Here is a 17,324-nt window from a genome sequence, read left to right as displayed (position 1 = left end):
TAAGAGGAGAAGCAATTTGAAGTGCCCCTTTTTCCAAATCTGTGAACACACTTGTGTATATGTTAATGAAGTATGTTATTATGTCATTGAGACCCTGTCCTGTTCATACCCTATAAAATCTGGGAGACTCATATTTTTGTGGTAAATTATTTTGGAACAGAGCTTATCTTCCACTACAGTACTACTGAATAGTTTATTTATTTCATCTTATTTAAATATTCATATCCTGCCACATATTGGAAGATCTCAGGATGATGAACTATAATATCAGTTTAAAGCATCATCTTGTTTTAATTTTAAGAAGACTAAAAGTATATTAAACCATTTAACACTAAAGTAAGAGAGAGTAAAACCACATAGCAGGATCTAAACTCTTGTAAACTATAACATATACGCCAATTAGATTAAAGCTGTTAGATCCTGAAGGCTTTCATAAAAGGCCATGTTTTGACACCAGCACTGGCTGTCCAATTCCATAACCATCGTATCACAGCAATAAACCTCTCTCCTATATCCTACTACAATGTGTTCTCCCCACGTGTGCAGCATAGAAGATCACCACTCCAACCGACCTCAGTGCTTGAGCAGGTGTGTAGATGAAGGAATGTGTGCATCCTGTTTCCCACAGTGGTCAACCAGATATTTTTGCAAAGGTCATAAGCAGGGCATGAATACGACAGCCTTCTCCTGCTGTTACTTTTCAACAACTAGCACCTGTTCAAAAGGCCTCCATATCTTAAGATTCCATTAATTGTGACTTAAAAGCTATCCCAGGGATCCAGCTGCCTTACTTCTATCACAAACGATATTTATGTGTAAGACAAAATTCCTGTAGTTAGGATATTCAACACCATCTTGTGAGTTATACAATAGTTACGGGAATGTGCCGTATTACACATACACCATGATCAAAGTTCCATGAAACTGAAAGCTGTTTGCTTCTATATAAAAGTGTTATGTATTTGATTGCACTAAAAGTAAACTGCATTATTCCTTCTGACAGATAAGGGTGTAGCTGTACTATAGAATTAATGCAGTTTGACACCGCTTTATCTGCCATGGTGCAGTGCTGTGTATTTGTGGAAACAAGATCTTCAGCCTTATTTGGCAAAGAGTACTAGTGCCTCACCAAACCACAAATCCCAGGATTTTATGGCATTGGGACATGGCTGTTAAAGTAGTTTCAAATTGCATTAATTCTACAGTATATATATGCACTCTAAGACTCTGACCCCCAAAAATAGTATATTCTTTTAGTCAGAAAATCTTGAATAACTAGATATATTATTTAATTAGTTTAAAACTATCTTCTTCAAACAATAATTTTGGATTTCTAAAATTCTAACACTAGCATGTGTTGCATCCACGCCGCCGCCACCACCACCACCAAAAAATATAGGTCTTTGTTTTAGAAACAAATACAGATAATTCCTGGTGGTTTATGTAACACTTAAAATATATTTCCCCATAATTATGACGGTCTGGATTTCATTATTCGTTCTGCTTCTCAGTTCTTTTAAAGATAATTGACAAAATATTTGCTTATTAAAATTCCATATGCTGTCAGTTTAGGATTCCTTCCCAGATTCTCGTTACTTTATTCCTTGATTAATGGGCAGTTCAAACCACAAGATTAATGAGAAACAATCATCACGCTGTGTTGTCAAAGGCTTTCACGGCTGGAATCACTAGGTTGCTGTGAGTTTTCCAGGCTGTATGGCCATGTTCCAGAAGCATTCTCTCCTGACATTTTGCCCACATCTATAGCAGACATCCTCAGAACTTCTGAGGATGCCTGCCATAGATGTGGGTGAAACCTCAGGAGACAATGCTTCTGAAACATGGCCATACAGCCCGGAAAACTCACAGCTACCCAATCATCACACTATATAGCCTCTTGCATGGCAAGGTGTAGTGAATCTTACCTTGTACGCCGGAAAAGAAGCCTGGATAACAGTATGGCAAACCTCCATTTTGAGAGTGTAAGCCAGGGAAGCAGCCATCTTGAGTGAGGATAGTTAGAAGATGGGAGGAGTGTGATGTCTCCTGGGATTGGCTAGAGCAAGTGGGAGGAGCCAAGTCTTAGAAGGGAAAAGATTTCAGCTTCTATGAGAGTTGAGAACTGGGAGCTGGTGGGTGAAGAAGTGTTTTTGGAAACTAGGTTTTCAGGGAGAGTGCGTCTGTGTCAGACGGGTTGATTAGCTGACAGGAGAAAAGTCAGGCAACAACCTGATTTCTTGTGGGTGATAGCACAAGGGATTAGCTCTCTAGACTGAGTTAGTTAGCAGGAAGAACTCTGGGAAGAGTTAGCTGATAACTCAGGGGACTACCTAGGATAGGTTAGTCAGAAACTCATTACTATTTCTCTGAAGTAGAGTGAGGGATTTTTGTTACCAGCAGCTAGATCTGTTTGATTAGCTCTGACTGTAACTAAGTGAAGAAACTCATTCTAGCAACCATCAAGCTGTAATACTTTTGTAACAAGTCAAGCGTTTTGTGCCTCTCAGAAGTTAGTTGTCTGTTTTTATAAATAAATCTTTTTCTATTTAACTTGCAAAAAGTCTCTATCGTTCCTCAATCTATCATTAATCCTTTGTGATAATTCCAGTCACTTTAACATCCTAATACCACAAAAAGGCCTCTTATCCAAACAGTCATTCTGGGAGCTAGGGGAAGAGCAGTGTTGGCAGAAGTGGAAAAAGTTTACCTCAAAAATTGATTTTAAAAATCCTAAGGCAGCTTGGGTTGGTGGCAGCTTTAAACCAAAAGAAGAGTAAAAGACAAGCAGTGTTCATTCTACCATTACATATATCTATCTACACCTCGTTACCAAATTGGAGGCACAGGGGGAGGATTTTTGAGGAAAAGGTATATCTTTGGAGGAAGAACCATGCTGCCCAGACATATTATCAATAAGCCTCCAGCCTCGCGTCATTGGTTGTGATATTTTCCTTCTTACTGGGGTCCAGTGGTGGGAATTTACATACATTCCTTTATAGTGGTGTCCAGCAGTGTGATATTTGGTGATATATTATATAGGGATCTGTTATACTGGTGTTCAGCTGAGGGATATTATAGTGTATATGTTATACAAGGCAAATTGAAATTGGGAGTTTGGGTGCTCACTGAATAGACAAATGGGACTCAAAAATCTTGAGCCCAAGATTGTCTGTATTAGTCTTCACTATTATATACAGTTGGGCCTTCCTCCGTAAAAAAAAATCTTATTGTTTTAACACATGGCAGATGAGAATTGACTTTGTGCTGCCTGACGTTTTTGCTCAATAATTCTATCAAGATCGACTAATGTAGGCTGTTAACAGCTTTAAAGTTTTAACCAAACTCTTTAGATAGCATGTGTCTACAGTCTGCATCAAAGGTTTTTGTGTGCTAAACAGAATGTCGAGAATTGTACTTACGCTCTTAAAACTTTGTTTTATAATCCTAGAGAATAGCCAGTGTGTGTCTTATTTAAGACTCTTGGCCACAAGAAAGCGGCCGGCTTTTGATTCTTTCTAATAAAAACCATGTATGGGGTTTTGGAAAAGCTTCAGACAAGATAATTCTTGGTAGGTTGATGAGGATCAGGCATCTTTAACGATTAATTTTATAGATCATCCAGGCACCTTCATTTCTGTCAGTTACACTGTATGAAAAACAGGCAGGAACATGACCTACACATGGCATGTTATCATAACCCTTGGGCAATGCTGTAGAACACACCACTGTTTAATAAAGTTCTGGAATGTTTTCCTACAGCTTTTTCAGGTCTTATTGCATACTTTAGAGGAGCAGATCATGTAGCCGAAGACTTCATCAACTAGCTGGCAACTTGGAAACATGACCTTCAGCAAGATGTGTGCTCTACATATTTGTATAGATTGCCCTAGGGGGTGGGGGGTCCAAAGGGAAATTCGAAACACTCGAAGTTTATTTGAATTGTCAAAAAGGATGAGTGACAAAGATCACACGTGATTTCAAAAACTAACGAGAAGCACAATTTCAAAGCTTAGAGGAGACTACTGCAAATACTATTTAATATCCTCAAGAAGTCTTCTTAGTTTAGTGTGCAATTTTATTGTGACATAGCTGTGTTTCTCAGGAATCTGTTCTTTGAAAACTCATAGTTATTAATTGGCCAGTAATCTTCACCTCTCTGTTGATTTTATTCTCACCTTTCTTAGAGGTAGATCTTAGAGCTGATAAGATGTGTAAATATATAAGCCGACATTGAAAAGATTGATGCAGAAGCTTTATAAAGGTTTCTGATGTGGTGGGAACTCAGATTCCACTGAAAAAAAAATCTTGCAGAATAATTGGAACCAGCTTTGGAGTGTAGGGTGTCATTGTTAAGAATAAGGGGTAAAAGTATGTATTGTGTTATGTAAAAGATTGGAAACAAATTAAGCTGATTTCAGGTAAACGTTCTGCAACCTCCACAGTTGTCCATGTCTCTTTTAACGGCTTTCATTAAGATAGGATGTTTGGAACAGATCAAAACAACCCCTTGTTCTTGGAGAAAAAACTGAAATTGTCAGAACTGCACTTTTTTCATACTTTTTTGGTTTGATATGTTGCTATAACTTGAAGTCTCCTTGTGGAGAGAAAAAGCAGGGTATAAATAAACATAATAATAACTTACAGTGAATGATGGAGCTTCAAGACCTTTGGTCATTGACAATCCTACTTACATCTTGCAAATGCCAGATTTTGGCATTCTTTGTTGCATCATTCCATTTGTAATAATGTCTTCCTCTCACCCAGTTTCCTTCCACTGAACATTTACCATTGGTTGTTGGTTCTGATGTTTGTTTTATATACTGCTTAAGGTTGTTGTTTTTATTTTGTTATATTGCTTTTTGTTATTTTGTTGATACGCATTTTAATGTATTACGTTTTTAACTGTTCTGATGGACTTGGCCCCATTTAAGCCGCCCCGAGTCCCTCTGGAGAGATGGAGGTGGGGTATAAAAATAATTATTATTATTCCACTTTAATGAACATCATTGTCTATTTCAATATGTCATGTCACTCCATGATCTTCCAAAGTATGATAGCCTCAGTTTACTCATCTAGAGCGCTAGATGGGATTTATGTCTAATTTGATTTCAGACTCATGTATCTATCTGTCTTTTTGGTAGCCTGTGATATCTATACATACAACTCACTTCCAGCCTTAAACTTATAATAAGTTGGTTTTGTTTCCTGACAGCTTTCTTCATTGTCCAGTTTTCACCACCAAAAATTGAATTTGGAAGTCTCTTAACATGGATGATTCTGGCTTTAATATATAATTATGTATCTTTACGCTTGAGAATTTTATGTGGTTCTTTCATAGCTACCCTTCCAAGTTTCAGTTGTCTTCTGGTTTCTTGACTATGCCATTTTGATTTACAACTGAGCCATGGTATAAGAAATAGTAATAAACTAAATGATTTGAAATGGCACTTACAAGAATATACAGGTGTTGCAGAAAATATGTACATAGGAATGTTTTCTGTTACAAATCCAAAGTCAAATTAAATTGCAATAATGAACTGAAAACAAACATCAGAAATGCTCTCTGTAGTCAACATGCTTTGTTTTGGATTTACATAAAAAGAAAACCCAGCCATAACTTCTATCAAGTAATCTCCGTAAATGCAGTCCAACCTTTCTTGCGAATTAGGCAAATCAGAGTACACCACAAGGTTTGTTTAGTATTCAGGATGTCAATTTCATTGCTTCCACTTTGAATTGAATGAAAACTTGGACAATCCCCTGGATCTCATTCTGTGAAGTCACATTTCCCTTATTCTGGAGACATGTTACTAACTTTAGTAGGAGAAAAATCAAATTCATAAAACCCTGACAGTGTATGGATGAGTAGCAATAGAATTACCAGTAATAGCAATCAGCTATGTATACAGAAACAAACCAATGAAGAATATTTTATAGGAGGCATCTCATCTATCTCCCAACTTATATTTTGTTAGGTCTTGTTTTAAAAGTCACAAGAACATGACTACTGCTGCTGGGTTTTTATTTTTTGTTGTTTTTTGATGTGGGTGGGGTGGGCAGATTATTGTAGCCTTATCTTTTCCAGGTGCAACATTGTGTGTAACCTAGATGGAAAATAAGACTCAGTGGCACATGTAACGTGTGCTTTTTTAATCCTTCAAAAAGAATTACTGTGTATATAACTAAGGGCTGTGCAGAAGTCATTGATATTATGTATGTGTTTAACTGTTAAAGTATATATTTGTGTTTGTAACAGTAGCTAAAACTAGAGTTATCTGGTTTGAATCCACAGTGAGCGTTGCCAAGGAGACCAGGCAGGCTAGCTCAGGGGAGTGAGAAGTGGGCAGAGCCAAGCAGGAAAAGTTATGTGCGTCTTTGGAAAAGGGAGAGTGTGTGTGAGTGTGTGAGTGAGTGTGGAGGCTTGAAAAGCCTGGGAGAGAGGTGTGTGTTAGCAGCTGGAGGTTTTTCAGTCTAGAAGGGCTGAAGAGAAAAACCTGACCAGTTTCTTTAGTCAAGGAAGACTAAAGGAAGCTTGTTAAAATCCCTAGTCAAGGAAGGACTAGAGATCAGAGATTTGATCAAGGTAAGATCAAACTGGAAGGCTATTCATAGTAGGAAACATTGTTCACTAAAGAGCTTCACCTCAGTAAAAGTTAGCCACGAGCTGTGTTATTTGGAAGGGTGGACTGTATTACAAACCAAGTGATATTCAAAGTTCTATAAGTTATTTAACAGCCTGCAACCATACGCTTTGTACACAATAAACTTGTTATCTTTTGTTGAAGACCATCTCATCTCAATTAATCTGCGTCTGTAAAGCCAGATCTCATCGGTGGTACCTCAAATACCTCACGTTGGTGGCAGTTACCTTAATTTACAAGTAATAATTGGCCTCCTCTATAATATATTCTTATACACAATTGAGGCCTGAGATTAATTCCCTCCATAATCATCCACACCTGTACAATTGGTTCGTGCGAACTGTACAAGGGCCCTTACACCCAGCCCTATATCCCAGAATGTCAAGGCAGAAAATCCCACATTACCTGCTTTGAATTGGAATCTATGGCATTTTGGACTCAGATAACCCAGTTCAAAGCAGATATTGTGGAATATTCTACCTTGATATTCTGGGATATAGGGCTGGGTGGAAGGGCCCTAAGAATATCTGCGTTTTTATATCTGTTGGTCTCTAGTGAATTTTGCATTGTTTATTCTCTGGGGAAATGGATTCTTGCTCCACATCTTTATAAACCATTTAGTTTCAAACCAGACATTCTAACGATTCTCTTTCCCCCCTCTCTCCCTCACATACAGGCCTGGCAACTCAGATTCAGCCATCTTGTGGGTTATGGTGCCAAATATTATTCCTACCTCATGTCTAGGGCTGTGGCCTCCATGGTATGGAAAAAGTGTTTTGTGCAGGATCCATTCAACAGGTACACATGTAAACAGTTAATTTTCCTGGTTTCATTCTCCTAGAACACAGTATTTTCCTTCCTCCCTCCCTTCCTTCCTTCCTTCCTTCCTTCCTTCCTTCCTTCCCAGCATTTCTGTATTGCCTTCCAGCCCGCAATGACTCCTGGGGTGATGAGCCAATAAAATACTATTAAAGCAATAGAAGATATTAAAGTAAATTTAGATATTCTTTTAAAACAGTGAAAAGTAGTCAAAACAATCCTCAAATCTAATTATGAAACTATTAAAACTAGCTATTTTAAATATTGAATGCATGCAGAGCAGCTCTCTTCTGGAAAATTAAACGAGATGGAGTCATCCTTCCTTTGGTAGAGAGCTTTGAAGTCATGACATTGCTACAGAGAAAGCCCTGTGAGATGTACCCACCAACCAAACAGAGGCTGGATGGCCATCTGTCAGGGGTGCTTTGAATGCGATTTTCCTGCTTCTTCGCAGGGGGTTGGACTGAATGGCCCACAAGGTCTCTTCCAACTGTATGATTCTATGAAACTTCATGAGGTGCTGGGACATGCAACAGTTCCTCCTCTGGAGATCCCAGATTTCTAGCAGGTGCATATGGGAAAAGGCAATATTGAGTTGTTTAGGGCATTGCAAATCAAAACCAGCACTTTGAATTGAGGTCAGAAGCAAATTAGGAGCCAGTGTAGTTCTTGCAAGACCAGTGTTATGCGGTCTCGTAATAAACACCTGTTGGGCAGCAGCATTTTTACACTCCCGTTTCTGATCACTTTTGACAGGTAAAAAAGCAGAGAACAGTAACCTTGGTTGGTGTCAGATGTGGGCCTAGCCTATATTTCAATAACCGTCTCACTTTCAAACAAAGAATAACTTTGTTTGAAACTTTATTGAAAAGGCAGCAAAAGCAGAACTATGATGCATTAATCATTACCACCAATTTCATTACTTTATAAAGACATTGCATTTCAAAATTTGCATGCTAATATGTTAATTGGTTAACAACATTTCTACTGTTACACTTGACTGCCAAAAATGCAATTGCCTCTCTAATCAAAACATTACATTATGGCTATTAACACTGTCTCTCCCCTGGGAAACTAACTTGGTACCATTTCCCTTCCACTCCATCCTCCATAATTCCCATCCTTTTATCAATCCAGGTACATAGCAAACCTTTGGTTGTTCCCACAATCTAATGGCATTTTATCTCTCACCTGCCAATTAGCTTACTAATTTTTATATCTAGCAGTAGTCATGCATTCAATTTTCTTTTACACGAACACTTTCTGATATACTAACAAATAAAGGTAAAGGTTTCCCCTGACATTAAGTCTATTTGTGTCCGACTCTGGGGTGGTGGTGTTCATCTCTATTTCTAAGAGTCGGCAATGTCCGTACACTCCTCCAAAGTCATGTGGCCAGCATGACTGCATAGAGAGCTGGGGTTAACAGCGGGGGCTCTCTCCATTCCCCAGATTCGAACCGCCAACCTTTCAGTCAGCAAGTTCAGCAGCTCAGCGGTTTAACCTGCTGTGCCACCAGGGGCCCACTCTATATAACAAATACTTTCCCTCAAATGTTGCTCTTTATGGCAGGACCACCTGCTGCTATGCAACCTGAGCCCTGCCACATGCACAATGGAGGACCTTCTTGCAGCAACACCAGAGGCACTCCAAGTGGCCAGCTACTGGTCAAAGAACATTTAATCAACTACCAAGCTTGCAAACTTTGTGTTTTGTTTGTCTGTCTGTTTGTTTGTTAAAAATGCAATGCATCTGTTTGGTCTGCCCCTGACACGATAAATAAATATGGCAGGCCCATAATTGGGGTCTTGACATTCGGTTCATTTCATACAGTTACAATTTCACCTTGTTCTCCATGTCAAAGTGTAGGTATTAGGGAAAGAAGACGCCTTAAAACTCAGTCATGTGTGCATTCACACATATGGGACATCAGGGATGTAAATTTAGTAGTTTGAAATAATGTCACCACCTTTATTTTCCTTCTTCCTTCTGTTTCCCTGCTTTTGTTTGCTTTAAATAGAAACAAACATATCTATTATCATGTTGACATGTGAAGTTTATGAAGCAGTGGAGTTGTGAATTGGAATTAACAGAGTATTCTTAGTGTGGAGAAATGATATTTTTGTTATTTCATTATCACTGTTTTAAAACTACTGGTTATTAAAAGAGTATTGTATAATGGGTTTTGCTAGTATAGTGTGTCTGTATGTGTATGCATGTGTAAAATATAGGCATTAATAATATGTGTAAATTGGTACATTTTTATGGTCATCCACCACTGCACTGCCATGACCACTGCAGGTGCTAAACTTTTTCTGTTAATGTCATAGAAATGTATAATAAGATAAAAAAGCTTCTTTCACTTCTAATCACAAGGAAAGATAAGTATAGCTTATTCCATTTGAGCCCATCACTGTAGTCCTGATGAGTTACTTTCTCCAGTTTGATGCGAAATGCTTCAAATTAATTAAAGCTTCAAACAGAGGATTATGTGGGGAGCTGGAGAGCTTCCTGCAACTGGAAGGTATGAAGCACATGCATGGGGCCCCTCTTCTTTCTATGACAACTGAGATGAAGGATCTGTGCCTGCTTATGTATTTTCCAGACTGGAGGCAGATTGAAATTCCATGACATTACCCTTAAATTAACGTGGGGACTTGCACCTGCCTGGATGCCTATCTGCTTACAAAAATGCAGTTCCCTTATAATGATGTATGTGTCAATCATCAGTTTTTAATTCCATTAACCCATTGATATCACATAGAGAATTTACTGTCCATGAATAACTTAAATTGATTTAAATTAATACCACATTTATTTTATGTTGGAACTGCCCTGCCACTGCCTATTTAGTGTGGAAAAGGAGATTATACAAAATATGAACATTCAGAGCTGGAGTTTCTTATCATTTAGTAAGTCCTGATAATAAACTTACAACTTTTGTAGTTGACACAAAGAAAGCTTAATATCTGGAGGCAGTAAGTTGTAAAACAGCACCACAAATGTGTAGGAATTTGTCATACTTTGGTTTGATTGCCAGTAAGCTTTGTGGCTCTAGTTTAACTTTAAAGAATGCCTTTCACAAACAGGTATGTGAGTTTAAGGTGCCAGACTTCATTAGACCTTTATTTGGGTCACTTTAGCAAGGAACTATGAGACAGGAGTGACAGGAAACTGGAACAGATTGTGTTTACAGGTGACTGTAAATAATAATACCATCTCTTCCCTCAGAGCAATGGGTGAACATTATCGCAGAGAAATGCTGGCGCATGGAGGTGGAAAAGAGCCCATACTCATGGTTCAAGGTAATATCAATATTGTCACTGCTTGATTTCTTCTGACCACTTTACTCCACTTCGCATTTGGACAAATACTACTGCTTTTGGTTGCTGTAAGTTTTTCTGGCTTTCTCTCCTGACTTCTCTCACAGTCAGGAGAGCTGTTCAGCAGTGGAACTCTCTGCCCCGGAGTGTGGTGGAGGCTCCTTCTTTGGAAGCTTTTAAACAGGGGCTGGATGGCCATCTGTCAGGGGTGATTTGAATGCAATATTCCTGCTTCTTGGCAGGGGGTTGGACTGGATGGCCCATGAGGTCTCTTCCAACTCTTTGATTCTATGATTCTATGATTCTATATGACCATGTTCTAGAAGCATTCTTTCCTGATGTTTTGCCTGCATCTATGGCAGGCATCCTCAGAGGTTGGCAGGCGAAACGTCAGGAGAAAATGCTTCTAGAACATGGCCAAGTAGCCCGGAAAACCTACAACAACCCAGTGATTCCGGCCATGAAAGCCTTCAACACTACCGCTCTTGCTTTAAAGCCAACTGCAAGTTAAACCTACCAATGTCGCCTTTCATTTACTTTTTAGATTATGCTAGTGAATTCAACATTGCCTGGGTGTTGTAGGAGCCGCTGTTCCCCTGCTTTTATTGCTTCTTTCTCTTTCACTCTGCTCATACTGCTCCTCTTTCCTTTTCTTCCTTCCCTCTTTCCCTCCCTTTTCTTTCTTCCACCTCCCTCCCTTCTCCAGTTCTGAAAGGACCTATCTCACAATGTGTCCATAGCAACATGACTTTTTTCTTCCTCCCTTCCCCTCATACACATGCCACCTTTCTTTCCCAGTGGCATCACAGAGGGCCACTTCACCTAGCAACAGACTTGTGAGACAGACAGACGGACAGACAGATAGACTTTGACACAATACAAGATGCATTCAAGTAGTGTTACTATTTTCTAGTTGTTGGCACATAAGAAGTGTGACAACTTTACAAGTTTTTTGTTTTGTTTTTTTTTTTGCTCACCTCATCCCCAGAACAATGAAGATGTCTCTTCATCGCTTCCTCCCATGTTGTGTTACCTATCAGCTTTGCCACAAGGAGAGTAATAGCTGGTCATTTCTTTCTTTCATAGATCAGGCATACAGAATTTTAAAAGATTGAATACAAATAAAAAATAAAATAAAAATGTTGACCAGGGAATGAAGTTATCTGCTTATAGCATTGCCAGTGGTAAAGAACAAATGTGAAAGTTTATTTATTTCCAATATTTATATACCACCTTTCTCAGCCCCGAAGGTGACTAAAGGCGGTTTTGGTCTAAAACATCCAATTGGCCAAATGTTCCCCATCATCCTATAGAAAACACTAAATATGGAAGCTGTTTCCAGTTGCTCCTAGATATCTTGATTGTGAAAATTATAGCCGGTTTTAACCCGATGTTACGTTTTAATTGAAGATTCATCTAAAAGTTATGACCCTTTAGTGTTTAGTTGTTTTATGCTGTAGCTGTAAGCAGCAGTAACCAGTAATAATTTAAAATGAATGGAACCAAAGCAAGAGAACTGTTTTTGGAGGAAGTCAAACGGGAAGTCAACCCCTTTTTTCTCTTATTTTTATTTTTCTCTTTTTCTTTTGTTGCTTTTTAGTATGTGTATTGTGTCATATTGTGGTTTTGTGCTATTTTTGTAAAAAGAATAAAAATTACCATAAAACAGAGAACCGTTTTTTACAAAGAGTATTTCAGTGTTCAATTGTTTCTGATTGAAACTATTTCCAGAAAAGGTGTGGTCAGCCCAAGTGTTGAAGGTGTAGTACTTCAAAGGAGATGATCTCTGAAGCTGCCTAAGGCTTGGGAGGGACTGAGTTGGAATCATAGCCAGGCTATACTTATAAAATAAGTTCACAGCTTTAAAAATGGCAGCTGGCTTTCTTAGATCTCCTTTGGAACTCAATAGCTGTGTATTCTGTTTTATATCCCATCCTTTCAACTTTATAGTTATAAGGGATATTGGTATCATCATGTGATCTTTGGGTTCTTCATCCTTGGGGTGTGTGAACCTATTTGCCTGGTAGAGCTTTGATCAGTCTGACTTTGTTTTTTGAAGTTTTTAGTCCAGTTTTCCACATGTGGCTACAGTGTGGACTACTATTTTCTCTGCATTTCTTAAGTTTGATGTGAGGTAATCATGGAAAATTCTTAATGTGTCATTTCAAGTTTTGAAATGTTTGAGAGAGTGATGGGAGAGACCTCAGTGCATAAAACAAAAGCCTAGCTGGCCAAAGCTATAAAAAAATTGAATAAGGGCAAAAGGGAAAGGGGGTGCAAGTAATTGATACTAAATACCTCCCTGTGACTTCCCCTCATGTCTCCTCTCAGCTTTCTCTTCTTCAGGCTAAACATGCCCAGCTCTTTAAACTGCTCCTCATAGGGCTTCTTTTCCAGACCCTTGATTATTTTGGTCTCCCTCCTCTGGACACATTCCAGCTTATCAATATCTTTTGTCATCTTTCTGTAAATCGTAATGTGATTATGACAGGAGTTTTGACTATGGTGTTTCATCAGAACTTTACTTCCCCATCTTTATTGGTTCTCAGCTCCTTTTGTGATATGTCCCCTTTGCAAGTTCCAAATCCTGACCCTCCAAATTGCATTTTTATACTGCTTAATGTAAAGAAATAAGGAGAAACATTAGTTTTGGTTGAAGCCTGAAATGTGTGTGTGTGTGTGGGGGGGGGGGGGGGGGGATAATGAAAGCAAAATCTTGCTTGCCTAGCAGGAATCAGTTTACATCCTTCATAACTTTAATTCGTATATACAAGGGTGAGTCAAAAATTATCCGCATTCTGGCTATAGAATTCATGTTAATAAATTTTCAGAAAAGACAGATACATCATTTTTAATACAATCTCCCAGCTTCTTAATTAATACACTTTATCCATCAGTCTCTATCTTTTCACATTGATATTTGGTGAGCTAAGGGCAGGAACAAATTTCAAAAATATATTCAACTGAAATTGTTCTTCTCTCAGGTTAGGTAGCTATCCCTATACATTTAATCTGCCAATAAATAAATGTTATTTCAATACCCTTAAAAATAAAGTCACATAATACAACTCCTTGTACCCTGCTAAATCCAACATGGAAGTCCTAAGGGGCAACCATGGCTACTCCAAACTCCAGTTTAAAAAAATTAAAGGCATATAATACAACTCCTTGTACTATTAACTTAACATAGAAAATACAAATCCTAAGGGGCAACCAGGCCCACTCCAAACTCCAGTTTTAAAAAAATTAAAGGCATATAATACAACTCCCTGTACCTATTAAATCTAACATGGAAGGTACAAGTCCTAAGGGGCTACCATGGCCACTCCAAATTCCAGTTCTGACAAGTTTATAGCTATTTTTTGACTTCTGATGTTAGTCATTAAAAGGCAAAGCCTAAGATTTCTGAATCTTGACTCAAGTCTTGGATCCAAATCAGAACGGACTAGCCCTAAATTGATACAAACAGAAATTTCCATTTTCCAAAGCAATTAATGGCTGGCTGAACCAAAGCTTATGGTCAGTATACAGCCCAGTAATGAGCATAGCCAGAGATTCAGAATGCTTCCTACACTACCTTTGATGATGAAAATATTGGAATATATTTCAATTCTCCTCTTTTATTAGTTCTTTCCCTTTTTTTAAATTTGAACCACTCATCAACTGTCTTTTGGGCATTCTTGTTGTCACTTGCAAAGCACATATTTTAGACTTAATTAAAATCATGATGTGCTCTAAGATGCTTGCAAGAAGCTCTTTTTAGAAACAGCTATAAATTGCCTCAAGATCTGGACCCTTTCTCTTCCTGCTGAGGTGTATGTTCTTTGGAACTATTACTGTATATGCAAAGAACCTAATCAAACTAGTTGATTCTTGCAGAAACTTATTAAAAGGCTCAGCTAGATGTAGTTACTCAAAATGCTGCTGAAGCAGCATCTATTATTTTTATTATTATCACCATCCTTAGCTGGTATCCTAGATTGGCGGCTTGCTTACATCTCTGTAGCATCTCCTGGTCTGACCCCCACAATTTGGCAATGAAAATCTGTTCGCCTTTCAATTTGAACTCCAGAAGGATGTTTCTGCCTTCTTTTCATAAGCAAGCAGGGCTGCAACAAGGACTTCCAATAGGAGCCTGGCTTCTTATTATTGCCACTTCACTTTCTGGCAGGAATGGTGGAAACGTGGTCCTCTATGCCACCAGATCAGAAAGTGAATGGATCCTTCACCTGATCCAGTTGCTGGCTTTTAAGGTCAGCTTGTTGTTTATTTGTCCAGTCACTTCTGACTCTTTGTGACCTCATGGATCAGCCCATGCCAGAGTTCCCCGTCGGCCGTCACCACCCCCAGCTCCTTCAGAGTCAAGCCAGTCACTTCAAGGATACCGTCCATCCATCATGCACTTGGTCAGCTAGAGTGGCATTTACATAAGTTTAGGGTATGACTACTGAATGCAAATCAGCTATGGATCCATAACACTAGATTATACATCTGTACCTACAATATTTGAATACCTGCCACAATTACTACCATCATTACAGAAACTGAAAATCTTAGGTGTGTAGCAGTATTTATTGTTGTACTTATCGGAATATTCATACAAGAATGGAAAACGGAATGTCAGTGGACATTTAAGATGGGCTTAAATCAGTGGTTCCCAATCTGTGGTCCGTGGACCAGCAGTGGTCCTCAAGAACTAAAATATGGCTCATGGCCTCACCATTACTATACTGTTGTAATGAGAGCAACTGGTCTTGCGAAAACATCTTAAAGTGCTGAGGCAACGGGGATGTTGGGAGGGGAGAGGCTGACTACCCATGAAAGGCGCGACAACAAGCCCCCTGACTGCTGCTTCTCCTGCTCCCCCCTCCCCCTGAGCAGAGCCATTCCATGGTGCCTTGGTGTCTTGGTGTCTTCATTTTTAGGCCTGTTCCTGGGGTTATTTGGGGTGCTGAGCCAAAAAATTGCATTGGATAGACCACGTCAGCAATAGATTATTAAACATGGTTTTCTGTGGGTGAGCAGTTGGCGACTACTGGATGGCATATTTTCTGAATCAGAATCTAGAACAGATGTGGTCTATCCAGTGCAGTTTTCTAAATCAACACACCAAATAACCAACCAAATCTAAAGTTGACCGAAAACTGATTTGTAACCCTTTTAGTACTAACATTGGGGAGTGGTCCCATATTTGCTAATGGCTTTTATCTTAAGACTTTCTTCAGAGGGCTATATAAAAGTCATAAGAGAACAACACATGAAGAACATTAATGCTTGCACCTTGTCTATAGCATATATATACCCAATGAAGTCTAAACTTCAAGCTTCCTGCCAGTTCAGAACCAGGAAGTCCAAAACTACTTTCTGGCAGAATAAAAGTATGTAAATAAAGACTAGTAAGTCTTCGTTTTTAAAACTACTAAATTGATCATAACATCCTAAGATTTATCTCCATTTTCACTGAAGAGCAGTGTTGCAAATTTAATATAAGATCCTGATATATGAAAAATGCATACTTATATATCTTTAACTTTATATTCTTTTAGTGGGAAGTTATGTTCCAGATAACACATATGCACATACTACAGGGTGGAGATGGTCATGACCCTGGACATTGGGTTTCTAACTAAAGCTTCTGCAGCAGATTTGATTTCATTCCTCCTCTTCAGCTGGCATTTCTAAGAGCTGGCTTAGTCCTGAAGTTGGGGCTTCAAAAGAGCTGGCTGAGCTCAAAGCAAGCCTCACATGCCATGCGTCATCTCTGCTGACATAGTGGGTGAAGGACACATAGAGGAGGCTGCCAGTTTCAGACTTTTGCCTTCAACAGCATTAGGGCCAGGGATGTAGGGTGCAACAAAGCATTGAAGTAAAATGATTTGATGTTGGAATATTGCAATTGTGATGCGGAAGCCGAAATAAAAATTGTAGTAATAAGACCACATGATATATTTTATGCAAGATACTTGGTATTTGTTTCAAGCTGTGTGCATTTTGTAACATTGCTTTTTAAAGAAAGGTAGATGTTTATGGAATTTCTGAATCAGCCTGTGCTTCTTGGTAGAGGGTCTTGATACTGATTTTTATCACCCAAATTGCAGTCATTCTAGGTTTATGCAAAGTCTTTTCAGTCTTGACCATCTCCCTGTGTTATTTTCCTTAGGTATGCTTCAGAAGTACCCATCACTGGAAGACTTTGTGGATGCCCTTGTTTCAGACTTAGATCAAGACTTTGAAACATTCTTTATGGATTCTGAATAAAAGAGAAGAGAAAATTAAATATTCTGGTGAAGATTTTTAATTTATATATAATAATGTACATAAATCACTTGTTGATTATATTGCTAAATCTTGATGAAAAATGTGAAACAAAAGTAAAAGTATACCTGAGAGTAAAGTGTTTTTCTTGTTTAAAAAAACCCTTTTGGGTATGGCTTTAAAATAGGCATGCCTTTCACAGTATTTACATGACTTGGAAATATGTTCTAACTAGGCCCCTTTCCCAAACAGTGAGTGTGTGAGGAGTGAACAGAGTTGTGCATTT

The 17,324-nt window shown here is 38.6% G+C and overlaps 1 protein-coding gene across 1 annotated transcript in view; it reads left to right on the top strand.

Annotated features, from left to right (window-relative positions):
- Positions 1 to 17,060, top strand: part of MIPEP (mitochondrial intermediate peptidase) — a 64,331-nt gene extending 47,271 nt beyond the window's left edge. The window contains exons 17-19 of the mRNA XM_067466576.1: positions 7,318 to 7,439; positions 10,692 to 10,765; positions 16,944 to 17,060. Of these exons, the coding sequence (XP_067322677.1) occupies positions 7,318 to 7,439; positions 10,692 to 10,765; positions 16,944 to 17,041 (294 nt within the window). The 3' untranslated portion in view covers positions 17,042 to 17,060. The remainder of the gene's footprint in view (positions 1 to 7,317; positions 7,440 to 10,691; positions 10,766 to 16,943) is intronic.
- The last annotated feature ends 264 nt before the right edge of the window (positions 17,061 to 17,324 follow it).

This window comes from Anolis sagrei, chromosome 3 (assembly GCF_037176765.1).
Source record: "Anolis sagrei isolate rAnoSag1 chromosome 3, rAnoSag1.mat, whole genome shotgun sequence".
In the NCBI taxonomy this organism is placed as follows: Eukaryota; Metazoa; Chordata; class Lepidosauria; order Squamata; family Dactyloidae; genus Anolis; species Anolis sagrei.
The sequence above is the reverse complement of the archived record's forward strand: the minus strand, read 5'-3'. Positions and strand labels throughout refer to the sequence as shown.